The 26,825-nt window shown below is 42.7% G+C and overlaps 2 protein-coding genes across 4 annotated transcripts in view; one reads left to right on the plus strand and one right to left on the minus strand.

Annotated features, from left to right (window-relative positions):
• LOC112553174 (leucine-rich repeat and coiled-coil domain-containing protein 1-like) overlaps positions 1 to 26,825 on the minus strand; it is a 176,251-nt gene that overhangs the window by 135,681 nt on the left and 13,745 nt on the right. The window lies entirely within an intron of this gene.
• LOC112553175 (FMRFamide receptor-like) lies at positions 9,838 to 26,141 on the plus strand. Its single transcript, XM_025220228.1, has 4 exons — positions 9,838 to 10,813; positions 21,182 to 21,923; positions 22,352 to 22,570; positions 22,880 to 26,141. The coding sequence occupies exons 2-4, from the start codon at positions 21,519 to 21,521 to the stop codon at positions 23,483 to 23,485; spliced, it is 1,230 nt and encodes a 409-aa protein (XP_025076013.1). The 5' UTR covers positions 9,838 to 10,813; positions 21,182 to 21,518; the 3' UTR covers positions 23,486 to 26,141.

Genomic DNA, 26,825 nt, shown 5'->3' on the forward strand with positions numbered 1-26,825 from the left:
CAGATCGAACAGAAATATATCTGCCTGAAGAAATATGCCTGCCTGAAGGTTACGAACAAGAGTTAGAATATTCCTGTCTCCTTTTATCCGACCAAAAGACATTTTACCTCACACACACAAACACACACATAAATCCAACAACTTCATTGATGAGAAGAAATTTAGCGATTTCAAGCAGAGATAATATCCATAATCATCATCATTTAAAATTTTGCATCCTTGATTATACTCAAGCCTTCATCCGAACCTAACGAGGAAGTGATTAGCAGAAAACATTCAGGAAACTAGTTCCGCGCATGTCATGCTTGTGGTGCTACATGGATGCGCGCGCGCATGCACACACACACATACACAGAATTGCTCAAGAAGAATGCGACGCAGCGTTCAGTCAGCGTGCCCACCCACCTCAGCCTGCACACCCCTAAAGAGCCCGGATGTTAGTGGCGTGTCCGGGTACCGCGAGCAAGTAGAGTAGCTGTGCCAAAGCGCCCACAGTACAACATCCGGGGCCGATGTTCCAAGCTGTCTGGATTCTCCTAGTGCACAAAACCACTTTCATGCTAGGAATTTATGCATCTTCTGGTTGGTTTTTTTTTTTTACAGGTTTGTCTTTGTATGTCACCATGATGCAGCAAGGCCATTTCTCATTTCAGTCACAAAAACACCAACAACCTCGAGTCCAATACAACATAACATTCACTTCTGAAAACGTCACACACAATCGCTTTCAACGAGATAAGAAATGAGATTTGACTCCGTAGTTTGCATTCCTGACAGCAAGACAACGGCAACTACTATACGACTGATTCGCTTTAAGCAATCTTCCGATTTAAAATACCATTTTTTATTCTCATGTGGCTTTAGCCTCCAGACTTCCGTTTACTGCGAAGCTCAGCAAACAAAAGTTTGCCACGAGACTGGAATGATTCTCAAGGATCACCCCTGTTGTAAATAGTCAGGGTTAGGGCAGGGCATGCGGGAGAAAAGTGCAGGTATGTGGGTGAACCTGTACGTGTAGTGTGTATGTGTGTGTGTGTGCTACTCTCGCATGTTATTCCTCACTCTCTTACAGACGAAAAATCTCAATGCATCATCGTCGTCCCCGCAATGGACTGTAAGGCTGTGGACAGAATGACCGGTCGCCATGACAGTCGGTCCTTATATAACGACACAGCTCGGCTCGCGCTATAGTTATTCTACGGTCACACTGGTTTATTAGCGCAATTAAAGTCGAACTACATGCACATCTAGGTGCAGTTGAGACCAGTGTCAGTGCTGAACTATAACAACTCGACAAATGGACAAGACATTGATGTTCTTTACCGCATTTTCTCACAAACAGCCCACATCCTCCTCAGCTCTGCCAACATGTTTCTCCCGTCAGCTTTGGCAAGGCTAATTTTCTTCAGTGGAGAACTTGGAGTTATTTTAACATAAATATCTTTTTTTTCGATCTTATCTCGAAAAACACATTCTTCATTCTGTCAGCTATTTGAATATTTAGGTACTGTTTACGATGGCCGCACCAAAATAGTAAGAGGATCTAACAACACAATTTTTGACTGAGGACTGTAGTACCATGCTGTGTACCTCCTTACCTCTGTGTACCTCTCTCACCGCCGGAAGACGAAAGCGCGCACTGTGGCAGATAAACATCTTCATCAACATGGCAGCCTATACTGCTCACGGCAACGCTGCCTCGGAGTACTATCCTGCTCTCATCTTATAGTGTTTTTACTCCCAGGGTCGGAATGAGAGGCAGTAAAAAGGATATTGATAGCAATAAAGCTTGGGACCGCGTGTGATAGTTGTGCCGGTATCAGCCACATCGCTAACACTTGAGATAAACACAGGTGATAAACTTGACACAATGATTACCTCTAGGTTTCACAGGCACGAGGCGTTGGCGCGAAACAACTTGCAGCGGGTGTAAAATAAAACTTTTGACATCTTAAGTTGCCAGCGTTTTTATATTTATTTTCCATCAAATGTATACACCCTCACTGTAAGAATTCATGAGAGGAATAAACAGTCAATTGTTCATGATTTAATCTACAGCCCTAACACGTATACACCAATAACAGCATTTGTTTCCCACCCTACCCTCACCTTGTGAGACCAGCATAAGCTGGACGACATGACCACCCAGGTGATGTTTAGAAAAAGTGATATATATATACCTATACAATGTAGTAAACACAAAATTAACAAGTTGTATTCGAACAACAGTTTAAAATACCAAATACTAGGTATTTCTATTAAAATAAAATTATTTTAAATATATTTTACATGGCCTTGGTAATGATACTACTCATTACTATTTTATTGCGGTTTTTTTAATCGACATTATTGCCATATTTTACAATCATCTGAACGACCTCCTGAGCGACCACAGCCTTAATCTATTATCGTCCTCTGTGCTATCATCAAACGTTTATGATCAAACAGCAAAAATAAACAAGCAGTCTTTCAATTTGTAGCCAGAACTCTACACCTGATGTGTGATCGATGACGAGTGTGGTCTACAAAATGGCCACTTCCTGTGAGAGGTGAAATGCATTCAATGTCGTGTCTCGTCTCCCTTGGCTAAACTACTCTGGCATGTAGAGTCTCCTATCACCAGCCCGGCGGGCGGGTGCGATCTCCTGTAAATATCCAGGCGGACGGGTGCAATCTTGTGTAACAAACCCCACTTCATAGGCAGTCGTCTTGAGTGAAAGGGGTTGTCACAAGCGATGTCGTGTTAAGTCCACAGCATCGTCTTTCTCTTCTCTTCCTCTGGGGGGTCCTCTCCAGCATTTTAGTTGAAATGGCGGCAGTAGAGCTGGTCTCGTTCTGTGGTTACCTCGTCTACACGCGGCTCGTGCATGAAGGACACTGAATGCTCGCGACTCAACGAGACCCAACAGCTCAACCAACTCGTCCTGTACGTCTGCTCTGGGCGTCGTTTCCTGTCTGGCATGAAATCTTTCTCCCCGTAAAATGACTTTTCACCCTGGTAAAATGTTTTTCCAAACCTACAACTAAAGATGACCTGAAACACAGTGAAAACTTGCTCGGTCGCGGTGCCTGTGTGCACTGCATTTCTCCGCCATTGTCCCTAGGAGTTTACTAATGCCTTCTAGACTAGACCCTATTATTCCCTTTCAAAGGCTAGACTGTTTCCGTCTTCCTCTTCGACTGCCATTGATTTTTATCTTCACGTGCATTCTTGTAAAAAAAATATATTTCACCGATTTTCTTACACACAAATAAAATCAAAACTTTATCAGTTTAAACTACCGTGACCTTAAAACTCACTTCAGACATTCTCACTTGTACCATCTAAAAAAATTAGAGTTAAAACTATCAAAAGATGCACGTATAACATACCATTACTATTAGAAGAAAAAAACTACTCTCTAGCTGATAGAAAGTTAAGAAAGAGCTAGCAGCGCTTGCACAATTGGTCCTCCTCGAAACTGTCATTATGTCAGCATCCAAGTATTTGTACACGAAAATTCATTCCGTTAATCAGTTAACCAAGTCTACAAATAAACTTACCAGTATACAGGAAAGTCTAGTCATATGAAAGTGTTCTGTACAGTATCTGTCCACATGCTGGCGTGCATTGCTAGACATGTAATGTCCAGTTGTCAATCCTATATCACCCGCACGACATAAAACACAAGATGCCGTAACGCAAGCTGATCCTTTTAGCATATTCCCCAATATTCGCATGCCACAGAGGACGAAAGACAACATAAAAAATAAACCTAAACGTCGATTTAAGTCTCTCGTTATTGTATTTTGTGCGGCTCGACTGGACACACCTGCATGTATGATGAATCTGCAGTTTTGTGCAAACTCATCCGTCTTGCTATTTATTTTGAGAAAGTTTTCTTTTCTTACGAAACGGTCTTCGTGCAAAAACACAATGAGCGCGTGTGCGTGCTTGGTGAGTGAGTGAGTAGTGTGTAGTGGCTGTGTTCGCTCAGGTCATTAGTGTGTAGTGTGAGTAGTGAGAAACCTGACAGTCACTGATAGGAAGAGGATGTCCAAGAGACATTGCTAAAATAAAAGGTTCAATCTCAAAATCTGAGGTAACTATCTTGAATCGTGTGGAGGGAAGACGAGACAGGCATAACCCAGCAAGATACGGACCAGACTGATGTTCGTCAGCTAACAAGACTTACAACTTATTCATACGCTCACGACAACCACCGGTGCAGTGAGAAGACACAGGTGAGCGGCAATATCAACATCCCTTTGAAGTTCCCCTTAAGTGACGTGTCTGCACGGTAAGCGGCTGGACGCCCAGCAGACAGGCCTGCACGGGGAAAGGGGGAGCGGGAAATTGATGTTTTAAGCCGAGTCAGCAATTAAGGCTAAGTCGCTGCACACCAACCAACTCGGGGCTTGGAAGAAAGGTGGAACAGGTTCCAGGTACTCTCGACTCGAAGAATGCTTTGCGTTTGAGATGTGGTTTGGTTACAGTTACTTTCAAGTAGTAAGGCAATGACCAATGGTGTTCTCTTTCTCGATTTTTTAAACTCGTATTACTAAGACAATATAATACTCCTCTTCTCCGTTCTTTTCTGTGTCCGCGAATCTTCGAACACACTGGAAAATCGCAACTTGTACTAAGACGATTCAAACGTTGAACCCGCCATTGTACAAGTGAAAAATATCGCTTGTAACTTTACACGAGCAAGAAGGCATTTCCTGTGAAGTCGATGAACAGTCTACCAAACCCTCATTCATCTTTACTGTGTGGGCATGCACCAATAGCTTATGAAGATCCACATATGATTCTGTCCCGTAAATATCCCGGAGAAACGACAGATCGTACATACGCCATGCTAATGTTCTGCCACCTGGATCCTCTCGGACCTATCGCATTTTAGCTGTGTGCCTGTATTATGACCAGCCAGAACATTCTGGTCAGCAAGGGGGCAATTAGCTTATGATTTATGGATGACACAGCCTCAGTCCACAGTAAACCAAAATCAAAACTTACAGCCTTGTCTCAATCAGGAGAAAACGTGATCAGTATTTAGGTCTGCGATAAGTAAACATACGAGACTGAATATTTGCTTGGAGTTGTCCCTTGGCTGCAGCCGCCAAGAAACTGTGGCCCTGTCCCCATCCAACCTCCTGGAGACGTCTGCAGCAAGAAACTTTTGCTTAGCAGAATAAGTCCATGCTGACCGGTGCAGTGTTAGGAAAAGCCGGGCATTGCTTGGACACAGCAGTAGTCTTCTCGCCAACATTTAGTGTTAAAATTGTCCAACAAAGCTTGCACATGAACACTTGTTGGGCTCTCAGTGTCTTCAAAGCATCTGTCTTCAAACAATGCGACGCCTATTTATATGTGAGAGCAGTCACAAGAAGCATGTACATAATATCACACGTGGGCACGCATCTCCACTACCACTAGCAACCCCACCCCACCCCCTCTCTCTTATATTTCCAGTATCTCTGTGTCTCCGTTTAATTGCGGCCACAACCTGCTCAGCAACCGCTGAGAGCAAATAGGGAGCTGGGAGCAAGCAAACACGTGGTCACGTGACTCGTAATTCCAGTGCAATCCAGTGCCGCGTAAATAAAGCTCCCAAAGATGAGCACCGCGCCACGCTGGCGAAGAGCACCCAGGACGTTGCACTTGGCGAAGACGACCAGCGAGCGCCGTAAACTGCCGCCGCGTGACGTTTCCTGTGACGTCATCACCGCACTTTAACCGCGACTACAAGACAGCCAGTGCGGCGACCACCTGATGCGCAAGAAGGTGGAATCTAATAATTACTAGTAATAAACTGAGACAAAATATTTCATCATTTTCTTACATTTCATGTACTGAGATGGAACAAAGCTGTGTATACTCCACTCTGTGTGGAGCTGCAGTAGCTGATTGGATTCAGCAGACAAAGAAGTGCGATAAGACAATTTGTCACGGCTCCATGCGATGGCGGCTAACGGTCGCCACGCCGTCGTCAAACATATCTCCCGGGTAACGAGCAGGACAGACGCTTCGGCTATTGTTAGAAAATCAGAGGCGGACTCTTCCTTTGGGAAAAGATCCTTAATCAAAAGTCATTGGAGTTCTTGACAGTCCTAACTTTCTCCTCATCCTAAACCTCTTCCCGAAGGACCTTCACAAACCCACACGTGTTACTAAATGTCTGTAAGCTACTTCATGAACTTCTTCTAAGACACATACAAGAAAATCAGCTCACACATAAATCCTGTTGGTGCTTAGGGGCCCTCATGTAAGAAATGACGAGTTCCTGTCATGCTTGCTACGGGGTCAGCTTCTTCGACTTTAAAGTAAGTTTCTTTTTACAACAAAAATGCCACCTGCCTGCTCCCTAACCTCTCTTTCAAAATGACAAATATATAAAGCTAGTAAGTACAAGACGGTAACGTGTCCCTTCGTGTATACATTCATCCATGTATGTATGATTTATGTTTTAGGTACATATATGTAGGGAGGCATCCAGATATGTATGAATAAATAAATTTTTAACCCTTTCTGATGCTTTTTTTTAATCGGAACATACAGGAAGTACGAAGAATTCGTCACGATCATTGAATGAATAAGTCTGTTCAGGTTGTTTTTCACAGAACTTTGAGAAATATTTTTGGCTTTAAAGAGAAGGAAGCGAGCAATTCGTCAAAGGTGAAACAAATGTGTCCTGCTGAAATCTCATTTCCCGCCGTTTAATTAGCTATCTCTATGCTCCCCATGATGAATGTCAAAATTACCGAGGCTGTGGTGTGCGCGCCAGCACTGCTGACCTCACCAGAGCATTAGACATCTAGAAAAAAGAAAAGATGGTTGTAAGAAGCTCATAAACTCTGCTGAAAGCGGATCCTCAATTGAATGAGCGAAGGGCTATGCAAGAATTCTTGTGTGAATATTTTTTTCGGTCCTCTTGTCTTCCAAGCTATCCCCACTCTCTGTAGGCGATGCTTGCCTATCAGCTCCAGTTCCGATAAAGCGGTGGTGTGTAGTAGAAACCAAACTTGAAAGATGAATGATATTTGCTCGGAGATCCATAGCGAGATGTCATCAAGCCAAGTGTGGCGAGGCGCGAAGCCTAGCGAGGCTACTGTTAGTCTCATCCGCTTTGCCAACTTAAAAATCATGGCAGGTGCTAAGGGTCAACAGAAGCCAATTATTTGATTGCAGAAGTTGAGAAAGGCGTGTAACTGATGCTTACTGCAGAGGCTTCATGTCCACTTTATCTTATCATAGGACTTCCATTGTGGATTCATCACCTGTGTTGTTAGCGTGGGAGAGGAAAAAAGGGAAGTTGTGATGTTTATGCTCAACATCCAGAGGTGAATGTAACGGTGATTAATAGTAACCGGACTTAAACAGTGTGAACAGCAATGTACACGACTGCTTCTAGAGCCCACCACTGAAATACCGCTCAGTACATCAATGGTAGTAACATTAGAATGCAGCTCCCCATATCTCTACAAATGCAAACATAGGAGGTAGATACTGCAAAAGGTGTATGTAGAACGTAGTACTCGCTTTCTAATACCCTAGTGATGCCACAGCCTAAAACTATTTAGTGTGTACAGGTGAAATCAAGTGAGGTCACAAAAAAAGGACGTCTCGGAAAAGTTCTCATATACCTGGGATAGCAAACTGTTACAGATACAGCAAGAGACTTAACAACAGAACAGAAAGTTCAGACAAAGTGCCGATAACTTTAGTACACGAACAATGTGAGGCTGTTCACGGCCATTCGGATTGTTGTAATGAATCCACACCAGCCACAACCTAAAGTAATAAAGAACATTCTACGACAACGGGACACTCGTCTGCGAGGTGGAGGAGATGGTATTGAAGGAGGTGGATGAGGTGGTGTTGAAGGAGGCGGATGAGGTGGTGGTGGAGGAGGTGGTGTTGAAGGAGGTGGTGTTGAAGGAGGTGGATGAGGTGGTGGTGGTGGTGGAGGAGGCAGTGGTGGAGGAGGTGGTGTTGAAGGAGATGGAGGACACGGTTGTGGTGGAACACAGCTTACCGTAAACACACAAAATTATTCAAACACGCGACTGGCTGCAGGTCTCTAGCTCGACAACACCAAATGTAATCTAGACACGGCCTCGGTCGATAGAAGAATGCCACCACCTGTGCCATCACTTTAAAAAGCGACGAGCCCAAGGCCTGCCTGTGCCCCGCGCAATCACAGCTGGCCCGTTACCGTAAGTGGCCATTACAAACATGGCGGCGGAAGCAGGGGCGCTGGGAATGTAAAACACTGGGTCCACTGAGTCCTTATCACGGCGTCGGCGGCCCCGGGAACAGCTTCGTGCGGTCGTGCAGTCGGATGTTCGATCGTGTTCTGGCTTATCTCCCAACTCTAGCTGAGCAGGTCGACATAGAAGTAGAACAAACTTCAGTTTTGTTAAGGTGAACCAGCTGAGCACCTCCATAACTCTTACGATAATTATTACTTTTTAACTTAGACCTATCATTTTCTCACACATCTCCATGGTACCAGCTCATAATAGGGATCAAAAGGTTGACAGTAAAGATAATGCCTATAGATAAAAGTAAAGAAATTATAAAAGTCGTTAAATGTGAGCATTGTGGGAAGGCTGGTCAAAGGATGTTTCAAATATTAAATAATAATAATAATTTTTAGAAAGTCCATTATCAACTGTAGTACATTTCCAAATAAATTTTAAAAAGTAGTTAAAATGTATTGTTACCGCAATTCGGTATAATTGCATTTATCAAATACAAATAATCATATTAATATTATACATACTGAACAGTGAACACACTCCTTTTCTTGAGGAAAACCGTGCAAAAATGTGTGTCTTGCCGTGTCAAGAAAGCTTCTTGTCATCAGATATAATTATTGTTATTTAGCTGACCCACTGAAGTTGCCAGTGTCGATGGAAACATATTGACGATTATGCGACGAGATCATAGGGTGGAACAGCTTTGGAAAAGTGGGATTGGTTGGGAAATTTAGCTGTTTTGTCCACTTTTCCGTTGTCTTTTGGCATGACTACATTAGTGGTTAGAAATCGAAATGATGGGACAACTTCATTTGTGCTCGACTCGACTACAGGGTCATAGATATCTATTGAAAGTGGACAGGTGATGCAAGAAAAAAAAACCCTCTACAGTCTGGAGGCGTCCATGCTTCGCACACACAGCAAATCAGTTGATCTTTGCATGCGCATTTCAGTTTTTTTTTAATCATGTTACAGTTTTAAGAAGTGGCCTACGATAGAACAAACGAACAAAGAAATTACTTGAAAAGTATAGACCATGGGTAAACGAATAGCAACAAAATCCCTTCACATGTTCTCCCATCAAGGAAGAAAAATACAGAGGGAATGGATAAAGAATAGATTAAACGGTAAATATTTTGTTAAAAAAGTTTTTTTACATCGAGAGTAAATGGCAAACAGACATAAACCAACCAAAACGTTCTTTACAATGTCAGGTAACAACGAAACTGAATCTGTTATTGCTATTATTATTTGTGTGTTTTTTAACAGATTCAGGGGATCCTTAAATTTTCTATTTATCGCCAAATTCGAGACAATAGTAACAACTAGGCAACCAGTCTCTATTAGCCAAACAAGGTGGGACTTGAATGACCTGTGTGTACTCCTCATGCTACTTCAACCCTTTAAATTATTTTTATCTTATTTAATCAATGAACTAATCGAACAAAAAATACAAAATTAAAAAAACTTATTTCTCTTAGTTTGTTTAGGTCACAGCTTTTTTTAAGAGCACTTCCCGTCCCCTGCCCCTTTTTAAGAGAAAGACAAAAATGTGCTGCACTAGTCAACAGCGTGGAAAGATTGCGATAAGCTTTGCCCAAAGTTTCGCCAGCATGGGCAACACCTTGCTTGCACGCACGCACGCACACATCGAGAAAGAGAGAGAGGAAGATGAAGGGTAAGAAGGAGACTTAAAGGATGAAGTGTGTTAAAGCCCCTGAGGACAGCCTAGTACCCACTGACCCCTACAAGCAGTGCCTCGCGCATATAGCTTTGTCCCCGGCGACTTCCCGATAAAAGGACCAACTTTAATCCACCCTTTCATTTCTGTTAGGCCCGTGCACGCACGTGCTGCAAGCGCCTCCCGAACAATGCCGCTCTGTGAACACACCCGCACCTTCTCCCTGAAGTCTCGAGGCTCCCTTATCCCACTATTATTTCCCTCTTTTCTTTTTTCTGTCCCTATTTTATTTCTTTCTCTTTTCTCTAAACTATTCAGGATAAAACCACCAACGGCATTAGCAGACATGTCTGCTCGCTTCCTGCAGTTTTTCTCTGTCTTCTCTTCACACTGAGAAAGATTTTTGTCTTTCTTCCTTTGGGGAAATAACCTTTTATTTAATCCCATTCCTTGTAACGGACCTCTGAACTGCTCAGTAAGACGTAGAAAGTCTCCCCGCGCTCCCTCTGTCGGTGCACAAGCGCACGGGCTCAAGGCCTTAGAAATATTTCTTAGAAATACCCTTTAGCTCAGTGGGGAGAGGAGGGTCACAGCGGCTGCTGAAGAAGGGTCGACACTCCGGGGGCGACTGGGATCGCGTGCGCGTGTGTTTGCGCACCACGTAGCGCGCGCACCGTCTCGCGCCGCCCAGAGTTGCCGTCCGGGGCAGACAACTGCTGGTGCAAGCATCACACGTCTTGGGCAAACTGTCCACTCAAGTTCGCTCCCAACTGCTAGGTGCCACGCCATGGATGCAGCGGCAGGAGGACAGTTACGGACTAACACCTTCTGTCTGCCGTAGTTTGCACTCGCTGGCCACGCGCAAAGGGCGACTGAGGTCTCGAGAAAGTAAGTGGAGTTACAAACTGTGAAGGTTTCAGCCGTTAGTTTTAAAGATATGCACATCGTCTCGTTTTCGCAAATTTTCTTCTCGGTATTTTGCCCAGATTATGGTGTTTTGGCAGCGAGTAAGCACAATGATTAGCTGTCGTTTGAAAGCTGTGAGTTCACATCCCTTGGAAGAACAGGGGTGAAAAGTGTTCTCTCCTTTCTCTCTCTCTCCCTCCATTCCTCCTTTTATTTTGAGAAGGTTATGGTTTATCGTATCTTGGAAGAATTTTTAAATACATGCCGAAGGAGGGGGGAATTTGGTAGTTTTCGCCGAGGCAACAACTAAGGCTAAATAATGGCAAGGCAGCCACCCCTGTAACAAATGCCATATGCAGAGAAAGAAGAGAGTGTCCATGACGAGAGCTGAACCTAGGACACCCTTGCATGCCGGAGGAAGGATAAAAACGAGAACATAATTCATTCAACAACACCAGGGGTCTCTCATCTTAGCAGTTGTGCACGTTCATCTTTATAGTCGCAGATTTGTCAAGGCGCTAAGAAGCTTCTACCATGTCTTTCCTAATAAGTATAAAGACATTTATTTTCTACCGATTCTGATACCTACGATGGTTTCGGGACATAGCAAATGCAAATGGTATTTAGTATCTTATCGAGAACTTACGATCTAAAAGGCACAAACCATGATCCCGACAATCTGACACCAGTTGTCAGCCGAGGGCAACGACGGTTATTCAAAGGCCAGCAGTGGAGCCGTGAGGGTTAACTTCAAACAGATGACAGGTTAACACTAGATAGGTCTGTTGCCAGGCGCGATGTGTACACACGACGACAGCAACCCTGCCCCACTTTCCACTCGTATGCACGCAGCAGCCAAGCAAGTCTCCGTACTGGTCGAAGCTGACTGCAGCAGGCAACTGATAAAGAGCTTTTAACACGACTTTTTTTGGGGGGAAGGGGAGGGTAAATGACTGGAAAAGCGTCTTGACCTCTTATGCATACTGCTACGCTCACATTCATCTTCATTAGCGGTCTGGCATAATTAGAGGATTTCATTTACCTGTATACAATCTATGATCAAACTATTATCCTCTTCTATCTTTTTTTTTTTCTTTCTCTTCCCCTCTTCTCACTTTCTGTTCAGTAAAGTTTTTCTTGGTGTTTTGACAGGAAGATCTGCTTTAAATTAAAAACCAAAGGTAATATCTGGAAATACTTCCAACCTCGAAATAAAATCTGTCCAACTCGGCTGACAGTACTTAGAAGGGAATGTTGGTGACATTATGCGAACACTCCTTTGTTAGGCTACGTCTACAAAGCTGACCAGCAGACGTCCTTCATGTTATGTTACACACCTTATTGACAATCCTTTCGGATATTTTTTTTTTTAAAGAGCAAATTCACCACGTTACAATAGCAATCGTTAGCAAGTTACGATGAGCAAACTTCCAAAAACAAAAACTTTGCTTGTTTTTAGGCATCTTCTAGCCATCTTCAAGTTTTTCTGTATTATTTCACTGTCATGTTGTAGCACAACAGGTGAACATTCTCCAACTGAGGGCCACAGCGAATGAATAAAAATATTACTGAACCAAATCCAATCATTTTCATCAAGACAAAAGAATGAGTACCAAAAGGAAAAACAAAATTCTCCTCCATCGGCATCCATCTAACTGACCGTTGTACTGTCATCGCCCAATCGTTTTTTTTCGATAATGACTAAGGTAACTGGGGCTGCGGTGCTCTTTTGATGATCTCCTTCAACGTTAACGATGATGCAGATGTCTGAGTTATCCTACTCGCGACTGTGCTCTACTCAGACGATCCAGTCCGCTGCTCTGTCTAGCCGGTCTCCAATTGCCCGCCGAACAAATTGCAGCTCTCTCACAGGCAAACACTCATCAACACCTGTTTTAAAGACCAAAAAGACATCAGCTGTTCTTCCTGTGGCCTTTTCGTGGTCTGGGCTGATACAGAAATCACGTCTCCCATCAGTCCTACTACGAACTCCAGCATAGACTGCAGGAGTCAACAACAGAGTGAGTCAACAACATGTGGACTAAGTGATGCTTGTACAATGTAGGGCCTACACAGTGCACGAGCCACCGACACAGTTTTAATTAGCGCCTTTATGGTTAAGGGCCTTTTCGAATTCAATAAATTCTGTGCCATTTCTGCTTGGTATTTGGTAGTTCTTACATTGCTTTCTTTATAAAAGTTATTCTTGTAGAATTATACTTCTATTTGACTACTTTCGAAACTGGGTGGTATAAATTATTTTATTTCCTTCGTTTACGAAACGTAAACTGCTCTTTCCAAAGCATAGTCCAATGTGATTACGTTATAAAGGGTGTGAAATTAAGCATTATCATGCAAAGAAACACAGCCAGTTATTAAATCAATCGACATCTTTCTTAAGTCTTTCTCCCAGTTGCATTAAATACCGGACATAAGGTTGCCAGGGAAACGCACACCGTTAAAGACGTCTGCCTTTGCCCGGTGTTTTCTCTAGTTCCTTTTTTTCCTTCGTTTGTTTGTTCTCATGACTGTTATGATTTCATTTACATCACGTACACTAAACCATGGCGCAGTTGTGTATGGATAAATTCAGAAAGCAGAAATATGAAATCGCTACTCGTAGGAGCTGCAAGCTTAATGTGTCCTTGCCTCAGCCTCCGAGAAGTCAGTCAGATGAGGTGTACCGCGGCCTGGAGGCTGGAATGGTTGGAGGCAGACAGAAGGGAATCTTACGACCTCATCATTGGTGGCATGCGCCACTCGTACCAAAACAATTTCAGGCTGTCTAGCGATTTTGTAATGAACTACCATAATGTGGTTAGGGACCACAGGCTGGCAGAATTGTCGTCCCCGCAATTTATTTCTATCAATCATTACTACGCCCTCATTGTAGATAAAAACTAAAGCTTTATGATCCATTTTTTCTCAAAACCCTTTTTTCAAAATCAGCAACAGGGGTTTCATCTTTGTAACTGTGATATTACTTGCAGAATCTGCAAGCGTAAGGGTATGGCATTCATTTCTTCCTTCCATTGCACATCATCAAACTATGAACTAAAGACTTTCAATCTCCATTTACAGAATGTTTCTATTTTAAAACCCAGTGAGCTTTGGCACCAACGATTAAAAATAAATGTACCAAAACAAATGAAACCTAGGAAACCAAGCAACAATATAAGGCTCTCCACACACCACAACAGCGCGACAAAGAAAATTACCACCACGGCCAGCAGAGACATCAAAAGCTCTCGCAATCGCTGAGCACTCGTCCACACTTAAGCCACCATGTTCTCTTTATTTGCGCTGCCTCCTCGTCGACAAGGCAATAAAAGAATATGAGACTAATAACTGCCAACAAGCAAACTCTAATTACTCGGAGAAGAAAGTCCCCAGCCAATGGAGTTTCCGAAATCTTGGAAAGTTTTACCTCGTAAGTGGGAACACCAACACTGTTCCTCGGTTTACTAAGACCTCCCGAACTTCTCAGCCAGGTATAGCTGGATTCGAAAAGCTATAAACAGAGATAAATGTGGAAAATTGTATATTTTTTTGTTACCAGCACAATGTCGACTGCACTTAAGCTGAAACCAAAATGTTGAAGTCTTTTATTTGTTGTCAATCAGCAGTTTAAACTGTGGTTTGATCGAAAGCATGAACCACTGGGGCGGCTTTATTCAGTTTCTCTCGGCTTCAGATTGTTCACAAACCTCTCTTTCCTTTTTGAAAGATGGCCAAGACGGATTACCATAACACCCTTTGCCTGGAATGCTGTGGAGTGTGAATGTTGCGTGACTACATGGAACTTGTCTAGTAGCGGAAACATCACAATTTGAGTGCTGCCTTCCTCGGGTAATCTAACTCCGGACCTCAGGCATGTATGATCATTCCCTTTCGACATTTATTTTGAGCTTTGTCAACAAGTTGCTGGGTGTGTGATGTCACGCTGGTTGTTGATTCACTTTGCCGCCTCCAAAAACCGAGAGTACCTGGGATTAATCAAGTTAACTGCAATGTGCCGAGCTTAACAGGGACTCCGCCATTCACCCTTGACCTCTCACTCTTTCCGCTTTCTTTTCTACCCTCTCTCTCTCTCTTTCTCTCGCTCTCTTTACAAAGGAACTTTACTCGTTTTTAAGGACACTTTCCGTCTCCGAGCTGCCATAAACCACCTTAAGTGGTGGAAAATGTAAGCTATTACGAACGACTTCACTTCAAGTGAAATGAACAGCAAGCTCAAAATAACCAAGGAAAATAATGAGAAAAGAGCTTGAGCGACCGATATATAAATGTATACAAAATATACACTTATCTAAATAATTCAGAATAAAATTACATCGCCTGTAGTAATCTGTTAAATGTTATTTAATGTTATGTGCATATATCCTTTCAAATGGCGACATATCTTCTAATTTAGGCTTGTAATTTTATCTCGATCATTTAGCTGGGATAATTTCATAAGTTTATAAAGTTTAGTGTTATGTTTGTAACGGTATCTGGGCAAACTGGATGACAATGAGCGAGAATTACAAAGGTTTATTTACAAATTATGGATCACAAGTTTTGTGTTTGGTGACAGTTTCCCGAGAGCAGCATTGGGCATATTCGTTTTTATTGCCTCACTTCTTTTTCTTCTGAGTGAATACAATATATATTTTAAGGTCTATATTTTAAGTTTACATAAAGGGTCATAGAATAGAATTCGAATAGAGTTTTGTTGACGTGTCCAGAGTTTCGACGAATATTGAAGGCCCTCTTCAGCCCTCCCCCTCTGCCCTCCTCACATTCTAGCTGTTGGGCAAAAAAAATTGCCGCTCGCTTCTCTCCAGACTGTCGCGACAAGCTTTGCTGCTAAAACGATTGGAATTCGTCAGGGCTGTAATTTCCTGAACTCTTACTCTCTTCCCCGAGTCATCAACTGGTGTCGTTTCTTCTCCATCCAGCTCTACACACAGCCTCTCTCATCATGTTCGTCTACAGTAGGTGACAGTCAGGATGTCCAGCCTAATGCCTGGCCAGCCTAGCCAGAGTGCCATCTGCTTTCCAGAACAGACATCCAAACTAGTAGATACTTTGAAAGAAGGACCTCGTCTTTTCAATCAGAAAAAAATGGGACGCTGGGTCAGTTCTTCTATAGTTGTTACCTCCGGTATATATTCCACGCATAACTATTCCTGACCCAAGAAAACAGTTTACAATTTTCAATGTTACAGTTATAGTTCAAAAATTCGTGGCTCCACCCTTTTTCTAATGTCGCTAAAGTTCTCAGCAAGCTGCAACTTCACACCGACAAAATTTACTGCCAGTAAGTCTCACGACTCTACATTTAGCAGCCATACTTCTAAACTTTCCCTACATGGCCTTAAACTTTTCTCGGTTACTAGATTAGAACACTGCGATCATACGTTATCTATCTCGGTATATGAAAAAAGAATATCTGAAGCCAAAAAAAAAAAAACAGTAGCTGATAGGGTCTTCTTCAATTACCACATTCGTCTGCATCGGCGACTTTAAAACGAAGGCATTCTGGGGTTCTCTCTGAAGATGGCGAGCAGCGGGCTTTCAGAAACACGCCACAGAAATAGGAGTGGTAAAGCGAGTCAAGCTTGCAGCCAGCCACGTTTATTCCCATTTAGGCAAGGCCTAATAAGGGTCTACTAGCACCAAAAAAAAAAAAAACACATAAAAAGAAATCTGGTTAGACATAAAAATGCAGTTCGATTCTGTAAGAGATGTTTCCCTCCTTTCCTCTCTCTCACACAAACGCCCACACACCCACAGAGAGAAAGAAACACAACACGCACCTTGTGAAGCCCTCGACTTAATTTGAAGTCGCTCTACCAAGCCAGAGATTGCTGTCAATTTGCTCTCACCAGTCGCTGACAAATTCCAAGTGACAAAGATGATTAATAAGAAGTGATTAAGCTGGCTTCAGACGGAATTTACAATCAAAACTGTAAAAAAAGAGTCTAGAGAACTATGCGATGATATCAACGCACAGTCGGAAATGAAAAGGGTACCATTACACTCACTCTCTCTCATCATTCTTGTTTTAGTTACTTTTTATGACAATTTGCGTGGGTTGTTTTTTCAAGATGTGCTATTTAGATTTTTATGTAAAAATTTATGAATGTAAAACACATCGCGTTTCTTGTCTGCCGTTTCCAAGTTGTGGAGGTTCTACCCACGTAAGGTAGAGACAGATACTCTTAGCCAATCAAAATAAATGTATGCCGATATACGTTAAAATTAAATTTTGTTTTGTAAAAAATTGATGCAGTGCAGTTAAAAGAGCAATGGTTTGTGTGTTCAATAATAATAATAATACAAAATTTGTACAGCTCATACTCACACTCCTAGTGAGCAAGCTCTTAGCGCTTAAGAACAAGAAGGAAACATGGACAGCATAGGAGGGACAGGAACACAAACAAACAAATAACATATGAGCTCTAAACGAATAGACAACCGTACTAAACGAAGAATACAATCAAATACAGAAAACACAAAGAGGAACCAAGTAACAAGAACAAGAACTGAGAGTAACATGACACAGCAAAAGGAAGGGCGGGACAAAGGACTAGCATGGCGGGAAAGGTTGTTAGGAGTAACGGAAGAGGTGTGTTTTCAGTGCATGTTTAAAGGATTCAATTGTGGGTTGGTGGCGGATACTGAAAGGAAGAGAGTTCAGTTGTCATTGTCTCCCCCTTCGGAATACTTAGTTTTTGTTGTTTTATTTTTGTTGTTTTTGTTAGCTTGTGCTAGAGGCAGTCTGCCTCTCTTACCTTCTAGCTCTTTAACTTCGGAGACTGCGAAGCCCGGGTCACTGGATGATTAGTATTAGGGTTTGTGATATAGTGTGTAGTCACAGAAACAGCCTTATTCCCCACCCCCACCCCCCATGTCTGAGTGAGAGGGAGAAAAAAAAGAATGAAAAGTCAATGCCTTAGCATGCTAGCTTGGACGTAGAACTGACTGACTGGCACCATCAGCCATAGATAAAACAAATCCTCTTCACGGCAGTTGCTCAAATTTTGAAAAGGAAGTGTCTTGTAGTGTGTTTGGGATGGCTGTGTCTAATTCCACATAAAGGCTTGTATTCTCTGTCTCTTCTCTCTCCCTTCATCTTTCACATTATCGATAAAGCGCATATTTTCATGTATATAACCAGACCCGTTGAATATACGACAGTCAATCGGCCCTCTTGTGTCTCGCAGTAGGCTCGTGTGTTTCTGCATGTGTTCTTTTTTATTTTATTTATTATTTAGTGTTAATTTTTATTGGGTTGCTTTGGGTGGAGGTAACTGTTTCGTTGAGCCTCTTTTCCTTGTCGCCAGTGCCGGCAAACAACACTGTCAACATCACGACAGAGCCTTTAAGCACGAGAGGGGAAGACAGACAAAGCTTGTGTTCAAGCAGCAAGCAAAAATCCTCGCTGCATGATTTATAATTGCAATTCCAACTGCCGATTCATTAGTTATAATGAAAACAATTAAACGTGTTTACAAATCTTTTGCCTTCGCAGCCACTGTTTATTCTCACCCCTCCTACAGGAATGTCCTCTCGGATATAGTATTCAAATTCTGGGGTGGTGATTGACAAGATCTCTTAGTTTCTCCCGCTTGCGGAGATGTTAAGAAATTTTCAAGCCCAACCAGGGTACAAAGCATGGCACATGTATGCAGCAAAATGGAAGGGGGAAGACTGAGAGGTCACAGTTTGCTGTTGGCGGCTTTCTTACTCTATCCCTCCGCCTCCTCCGCCTCCCCCGCCTTCCCAATCTCATCCTTCCCCTTTTTTCGGTGTTAACATGAATACAAGAAGTAGGTCAACACCACTAAGAAATCCTGAGAGTACACTCCATTCCTGATTTCTGCTTCACTTTCTAATCTTTAAAAAGACTTCTACGGCGTTTGAGGATTGACATTTGTAAGGCTGCAGAGAACAAGATAAAAATGAATGTCATTATTGAAGAACTGTAATGTCATTAGGAGCAGAACAAACTTGTAAAAGCGCAGTAATAAGACTGCAAAAACAGTTCTCTAATTACTCTGTGTTGATCAACCAGTCATTGCCTTATAGTTTGATTAATTCATTAATTTTATGCCTCATACACATTTTAATATTTGTTTCTCATTAGATCACGAGCCATGATGTTCAGCCGATCCATGGATGAATTAGTGCCAACGAACATTTTTAAAAAGCCATGTCTGCAAGTAGAAATTAAGGAAATACAACACAGGACAATATTTCCAGGTCCAAAATCAATAATAAAACTTAAAGCCAAGAGAAAGAATGGACATGACAGCGCTGGCAAAAAAAATGTTTTTGAACAACCGAAGAAGACTGCGCTAATGTAGCAGCATGTGGCGGTGGCCTTGCTTGTGGCTTTATGTTGCGATGGCAAGCAGGTTCAAGTTGCATTTTTTCGAGATAACAATGTGACTTCATTTAAACCGAAAACGCCGGTAAGTCTACTGAAGCCGTGTGATGCTGCTCCGTCTTGCAATACGAGCTACATCGCAGCTTTCCCATGCTATCCTATCAGACCAAGCCACGACATTGTAGAAGAGTGCACCAAGCTGGACATTATCTTCCAACGTCTGTAACCGGCACAGTTACGTGCTGATCACGTGGTGCTGGGTAGCACGAGATCAAAAGCAGTGTTAACCTGAGTAGTGAGAGCGACGTCCTCTTTATCTGTCTGATGAAGTTGTGCCTGCCTCTGAAGTTCTTCCTCAGCAAGTTTTATCTCTCCACCGATCCCGTAATGAGAGATACAATCAGCAACCAGAGTGTTTTCCTATCAAAGACGGGAACTTGTAATCATCGCTTTTGTTTTAGTTAAAAGCACAGCTTCGCATTCCGCAGAAAAAAAATGAGCTGCCTCCTGACATTCCAAATGTTTTCTAGCTACTTCTCCCCCTTTTTATAATTCTGTGCCGAACTCCCGCTTTTACTTTAATTCTACATCTCTTGGTTAATCATTTATTATTTTGTATTTATAATTCTGTGCCGAACTCCCGCTTTTACTTTAATTCTACATCTCTTGGTTAATCATTTATTATTTTGTATTTATAATTCTGTGCCGAACTCCCGCTTTTACTTTAATTCTACATCTCTTGGTTAAACATTTATTTTATATGTGTAAGTGGACAAATCGTATTTTTATTTCGTTCTTTCACGTTAATTTGCATATTCATAAAATGTTCCTGAGAAATAATTGTGGGTTTTTCCTCTTTTTTATGCTTTCTTTGATCTCTTTCAATGCAGCCTAGAACGAGAGCAGAGAAAATGCATTCTGTAAACGCAGTTTGTAACGGACTTTCCAAACAACAAGGGAAAAAAATCACCATTGCTCGCATGTTATTATTTTTAAGAAGTCTCTCGCCGTGCAACCAAAAAAAAAAAGAAAGAGAAAAGTAAAACACAGATAAGACATGATAAAAGGACGAAGACTGGCCCCCCCAGGACATGGATGTGGAGGTGTGCGAGATGCCTTATTGCATTATACGGGCTAATCTAACATCTCGCCTGTTCTCTCTCACTTCAGTAGACATACTGACAGAGCGTGCACAGGCCATGGCCTCCTTGCCAAGAATTCCTCATTTCCTCGGCGTTTCGTGAAGGAAATATTGATATTAACCTGTCCGCTGTCAGACCCTGAACTGCGAAATCATGGCGTCCGCTTGAAGTGAGTGGCTCGCGGCAGTTGATGCATTAGCAGCGCGTCTTCGTTACGTTCCAGCCGTTAGGCCAGTTGGACATGCATGTGACGTCACACTAACGAGTGTCGTCATTAGGGTGATCGATGCCGACAGCCAATGGGCTAATCAGCATTCAAGCCTGAGAAGTCTCGGCATCCTTTGAACTTCCCGTGTACATACACCAACGACAGTTTGTGGTTTACAGCTGATTAAAAAGAAAACTTTTCTGATCTTGACAGCATAACCATCGTCGTCAACATAATGAAGTCGAAAGGTCGTCTAGAACAACTTCTTTTTGGAAAACTTAATTCAACTGTCTGAAATGCCTAGCAATACTATTGTTGTATAAGTAAGAAGTGACTGCTATTATATAAACCTTAACAGTACAGTTATTACATAAGTTTGAAGTACAGATTTCCCATAAAGCCAAACACAATCAACTCGATGCTATTTTCTAATTGCAGGAAATTCAAAGTGTAGAACCTCCTAGTAAAAGCGATGTCCCGGGTAATTTTTCCAAATCATCATACCCTCTTTAGAAAACCATTTTTTCTTCTTAGAAACGCTGTTGTAATCACATCAAGTAGTGAAGTCTTCTAAGCTTCATCTGTGCTTGAAATTGTCTGATGTCAACTTCTTTGATGTGCAGCTTGTCACAGCGACATTTCCAGTCTACCAGGATCTACATCACGAGTACAAATAATGAAACAGGTCGCTACATAGTATTATAAGTCAGTGTGCTCAGAGTAATGCCAGAACACAAGTGAAGGAAAACTGTCCAGTGTGCTGCAGACTTTATCTAGGAGAGACCTGTAACCAGAGACTAGTGTTTGTATTGCTATTAAAATGTTTTCTGAACTGTTGTGCTAGTGGCTGCCTACAAAGAACTGAAAGTTGCAAAGGCCAATAAGGTGGCGTGTGTGCGAATCCCTCTTTTAAAATGCTGCTCAACAGCCCTTTGCCACGAGTGTAACCAATGACTGTCCATGGAAATGATGGAAGCCATCTCGGAAAACAGCCAGATCGAGAATGACTATGACATCCAGGAGGAAAGTTTACAGGATTCTCTCATGTACATGCACGCCGCCAACAACAACAACAACTACTATTACGACGCCCAAATGTCGCAGGAACATCTCCTCTATTGGTACTACATCAACGGCCTGGCTGGAACCGCCATCGCCATCTTCGGACTGCTTGGGAATACCGTGTCCATACTGGTCCTGACCAGGCGGACCATGAGGAACTCGACGTCAGTCCTGCTCATCTTCATGGGCATCTTCGACAACGTCTTCCTGCTCTTGAACCTTCTTCTTCAAACCTTCCCGCTCATCTTCCGGGTACACGACATCTGCCACGAGTATATTGATGTCAGGCAGTTTCTGTTCCGGGTGAGCAGTTCAGTGTTGTCTATTAAGCAAAACACTAGCTTCTCCTTCACCACCTACGACTTTTTTCTTTAAGTTGATGCAGAATGTTTCGTGTGTGCGCGTATGTGTGTATGTGTCTGTCGAGCTGAGCATCTCTTAAATAAGATTCTATTCATTAATTAGGCTACATCATTAATACATTTATAATCATATACAATAACCAGCATAACCGTATCTGAAAGATTATTCATTTTCATAACCTCCAAGTTTGACTGTCAGTCAAATCAAGGCGGTGAACTATGATACACTAATAGCGACCAGATGATATATTGATAATCGTCATGTGCAGCTTTCCTAACGCTCCACTGCGCAGTGCAAAGCTTCATTTGTAAAACCTTAATACACCATCGAGCAGTATATTGTGACATATGCTGGGTGTCTGTTTGCAGAACTTCTTCGCCGTGACGCACATGGGACATACAGGCACCATCTACATGACAGTGGTGGTCACTGTCGAGCGTGCTATGGTCGTCATGCGACCGCTCAAAGCCAAGTACATCTGCACCCGACGGCGTGCGGTACTTGTATCTTTGATTGTGCTGGGCTGGTCCATCGTCTTCAACATTCCCCGCTGTCTAGTGTACGACACCCACCAAACCCAACAAACGGTGAGAAACAACGAAACAAACCCAACGCTTCACAGGCACAGAAAAACAAACCAATTATTATAAAAACGACCTTCCTAAGCGGACAATAGAATATGTCCATGTATCTTTGCATGTCGATAATATCAGAAGTGAAAAAGGCACAAACATGTACATATATGAAACGTGCAATGTTTTCCTTTTGTTTACATTCAACGGAAGTAAAAGAGGTGCAAGGAAATGTTACTTTGAATTTCACAATCAGGAAAAGTGAAAAATCTTAACCCACCAAAACACAATGATATGAAAATTTGTTTTCGTCTTCTCTGACAGGTGGACCCCTTAACAAACACAACCATTACAGAATCCATCGTGGACAAAAGCGACTTTGCCCACAGCAACTTCTACAACGTGTACTACCTAGTGTACCTCAACTCCATCTTCCACTTCATTCTACCCTTCGTTGTCATCTGCGCCCTCAACGCTCTAATCGTCTCGCGCCTCGTCAAACGACGACGCCACGTGCCACGCAACCAGCGCAGCAACATCCAGGTGGAGAGCGAGAGCAAGCTCACAGCCATGATCCTCTCCCTCACCGCCATTTTCTGCGTCTGCCAGGTCTTCGCTGCCATCGAGCTCATCGTCGTCCAGATGGAGATGGACTACAAGGCGGAGCTCGGTCACTGCTCTGCGGCCTGCGAGGGGTTCAGCGCCTTTGCGGAGACCATGACCATCGTGAACTCGGCGACGAACTTTCTGCTGTATAGCATTTTTGGGGAGAAGTTTCGCCGTGCGTGTATTAAGTGCTTGTGTCCTTTCTTGAAGACCCAGCTGAGGACCAGCGAACCGCCCAGAACCTCGCAGTCGCTGCTGACGAGCAGTTACCGCGGAGAAGCATTCCAGCTGCGCAGAAATGAGTCGCTGCCCTTTGAAAGTTAGAAGCCAGAAATGGCAGCCTACAACTCACAGCCCAGGTTTCAGTACCTCTGTCAGTGTGCCAGTCTTGTACTGTGACTTTCCCTGAGATACAAAGTTCCGTACTGTCCGTGTCGTCGAGATCATGTATCTCCAACACTACTCACTAGAAGCTGCGACACGTGCAGCACGGAGGTGTTGGACATTTAATTCGTGCTGTGCATTCCTCTCTATACATGTTATCCTTTCCTTCTTCAATCCTGCAGTCAACTGCCATCAACACCCTCAATTCCCGCCCTTCTGCGCAGTCCTAATCCCCGTCCTCCAGAACAATCCATCCCTCTTCCTTCAGCCTTACTTTACTGTTTGTCCCCCTTTTTAGGACCACTCTCGTCTGTAGATTCAGCGTATGTGAAAAACTTAAGTGAAACTCAGCTTGAACAGATTTTAATCCTCCAATGTCAACCTGCTTTCTTCTGAACAAACATTTGCTCTGTCGTCTGAAATGTTTCAAGGGTCAAAATGTAGAAGATTAAAACGACAGCACGACAAAAGGATCGTACCACTGCATATTTCCTCCGATAATCTTTGTAACGTGGTATTTCATGTGTTAAGTGATTATCATGTGTGTTTTCTGGTTATATTATGAGTCCACTTTGTTACATGATCATCATGCTATGTGTCATTATTATGGAAAGGCTAGATGTTGCCACTCCAGTAGCTAGAGTGTATTTCCCACCGCCACAATATCCATGGCTGCCCAAATATTGTGCGCATTTTCATCATGCCTGTCTGTGATAATTTATGTGAAACAAAGACCTCATATTAAGATAATCCTACCATAAGGTGACTTAATTTCAGATGTAACTAGAAATAATTACTTTGCACCACAATGTGATGAAGCATCCAAAAAGGTGATGCTAAAAAAAATCGTAGCTTTGATCCAGCCGTCTATTATATATTAAAATAAATTAGTGGAAAGTTTTCTGGAAAGCCAGAACTATTTTGAAAATTACAAATGGAAAAATACACAAAGAGTGGGGTAAGAAATACAATCTGACCTTCTCTATTAATTTTTTTTAATTAATCCAAGAGAATTCAAACGGACTAGGTTACGTAATAGTTTTCTCTTTCCACTCCACTCATTAGTGAATCCATACTTGATGAAATCAATTGGTAGCTCCTGGTCGGCTGAGTGCTGTGTGTCTTTGCCTCATCTAACTCCTGGTATAGCTAGTGATAACGTGAGGCTAGCTGCCATCTATAAAGCAGCAGATGGCGAATCAATGGACACCAAATGCCGCTATGTTCATGATTTACAGCAGACATCAAATAACATTTCAAATGTGTAAATTAACTGATCACGATCCATTTGGCTTGTATTTGTGTTTTCTTGTATGTTCGTCACTTTAATGCTGCTGCTGTCTTGCCCTCTCCCTCTCCCCACTCCTGCCTTCCTTCTCTCACGTTCTTCAGTACATAAAAGACACATTTAACATAATCTGTAGACAGCATACACGGCATAGACTGATAAAAGCCCTCAAACCAAAAGCTGTTTACTTTGACAAGCAAGCTGGAACCGAAGCAGCAGTGATCCACAGAGGAAGCAGGTGAATGGGCAGCACTCAGCGACAGAGATCACGAGTATGTTTATGCAAGTGTAGGTGGCAGCGAGCAGTCAACCCAAGATCAAACAAGTATCGTAAATCAACACGAACGAAAAGCCGAAAGACCAATCCTGAGAAAACAAGTGAAATAACCAAAATAAAAGCGCACAAAGCGTCCAGTCAGGCACCGCACCTTCATCGGCCGCCATCGCCAGCTCCTGTCGCGCTGGAAACTGTTGGAGAGTTTGCACTTCCCCGATGAAAAAAAAAAAGCCGTCCAGCCTTTTTGCGAACTGATCAATGTCCGCGCCAGGTTCACTTACAACTGGTATATTCTGGCTTTTCAAACAGGACTTTTTACTCCAACGGACAAATTAAAACTTTGTCAAAAGCGGGAAATGTACCGTCACACGTAGGGACATAACCTTTTGCGAGCACACAACCTTTTATGAACAAGTTTTGCAATGTCTGTCTAGATGAGGGCTGAAAGCCGCGAAACTTCACCAAATCATCTTTGGAAATGGAAGGCATTTCGCTTACAAGGACGACGCCGGGTCCTTTAAAAGCAATGCCCGCAGTAGGTTCACTTACAATTGGTATATTCTGGTTTCTTAAAACGACTTTGTACTCTAATGTAATAATTTAAACTTTTCCATGAGGGCTGAAAGATGTAAAACCCTGCACCAAATTTTCTTTGGAAATGGAAGTCATTTCGTTTACAAGACGTAGCCGGGTCCTTTAAAAGCGCATTTTTAACATACTTGCGCTAACCTATAATTTTTATTATTGAAGAAGTTGATAATACCATTATTTCTTGTAAGATCAAATATATAGCATTTGGAAAAGCAAAAGGAAATTGAAGTTTTTGTAGGCCTCTCATATTGTATTTCAAAGGCTTCAATGTTGATAGGCGGTTAGGCGTGTGGCACTGTATTATGCTGGCAAAACTGTACAAATGATGAATGAATGGGGGAGAAACTGTGCTAAAGGTGTGACTGCAGGCTCACAGCAGACTGATTAAACTACTTACCATCGTTAACTGTTTGATCAATAAAACTTTAAAAGCGTGTCAAGTTCGGTATTCTTCCTCATCATTTTATCGCTGCTCATCTGTCTCCTCGTTCGTCTTCTTTGTCGTTGCCTATCTTACTCTTTACTATTCTTGAACGTATTCTCTAACTCAGACCTCCAGCAAGTGAATACGAAGCAAAAAAAACAATTATTACTTGTTAATTACTCATGCTAACAAAAAATTGATGACAATGGACAAAAAGCGTCGAAACTGCAGATTAAATAAAACGCGCCAAACTTGTTCTACAAACTCCTCGGGCTACAGGCATGGACCGGAGGTAAGGACACCTGAAAGGTAGCCAATGAGCAGACGCAAATCGGAGACGTGGAGGCACACATTGGGGTTCATCTCGGGGTCGAAAGTCCCCGCACTGGGTCTGAATCTTTCCCTGCGCCCTCCCCAGAGCGCCCCCAGAGCACCCCCTGACAAATCTGCCAACATTGTGAGGCAGTCTCTATGGCGACATGTTGCCTGGCAGTGTTGTTACAAAACAATTTAAATCTGATTTAACGCCAGCAGTGTGGCAAAAGCAAACCGCAAAAAAGGTGACTGAGAATTATGATCTTAAATTAGGGTTTGCCAAAAGGGCCACTGTCGAGAACATCATACTTCACGGCCTTATTGCACTTTAATTAATGTTTACCACCTTCAAGCAGGCCTGCAGGTGAGATTTGGGAGTGGTATT

The sequence above is a fragment of the Pomacea canaliculata genome, linkage group LG12 (assembly GCF_003073045.1).
Source record: "Pomacea canaliculata isolate SZHN2017 linkage group LG12, ASM307304v1, whole genome shotgun sequence".
Taxonomy (NCBI): domain Eukaryota; kingdom Metazoa; phylum Mollusca; class Gastropoda; order Architaenioglossa; family Ampullariidae; genus Pomacea; species Pomacea canaliculata.

Bases quoted from the DNA above. Each gene is read 5' to 3' on its own strand.
- LOC112553175 (XM_025220228.1), top strand. From the start codon at position 21,519: ATGGAAATGATGGAAGCCATCTCGGAAAACAGCCAGATCGAGAATGAC. The intron at 21,924-22,351 runs GTGAGCAGTTCA...GTCTGTTTGCAG, and splicing joins TCAGGCAGTTTCTGTTCCGG to AACTTCTTCGCCGTGACGCA. The intron at 22,571-22,879 runs GTGAGAAACAAC...CTTCTCTGACAG, and splicing joins CCCACCAAACCCAACAAACG to GTGGACCCCTTAACAAACAC.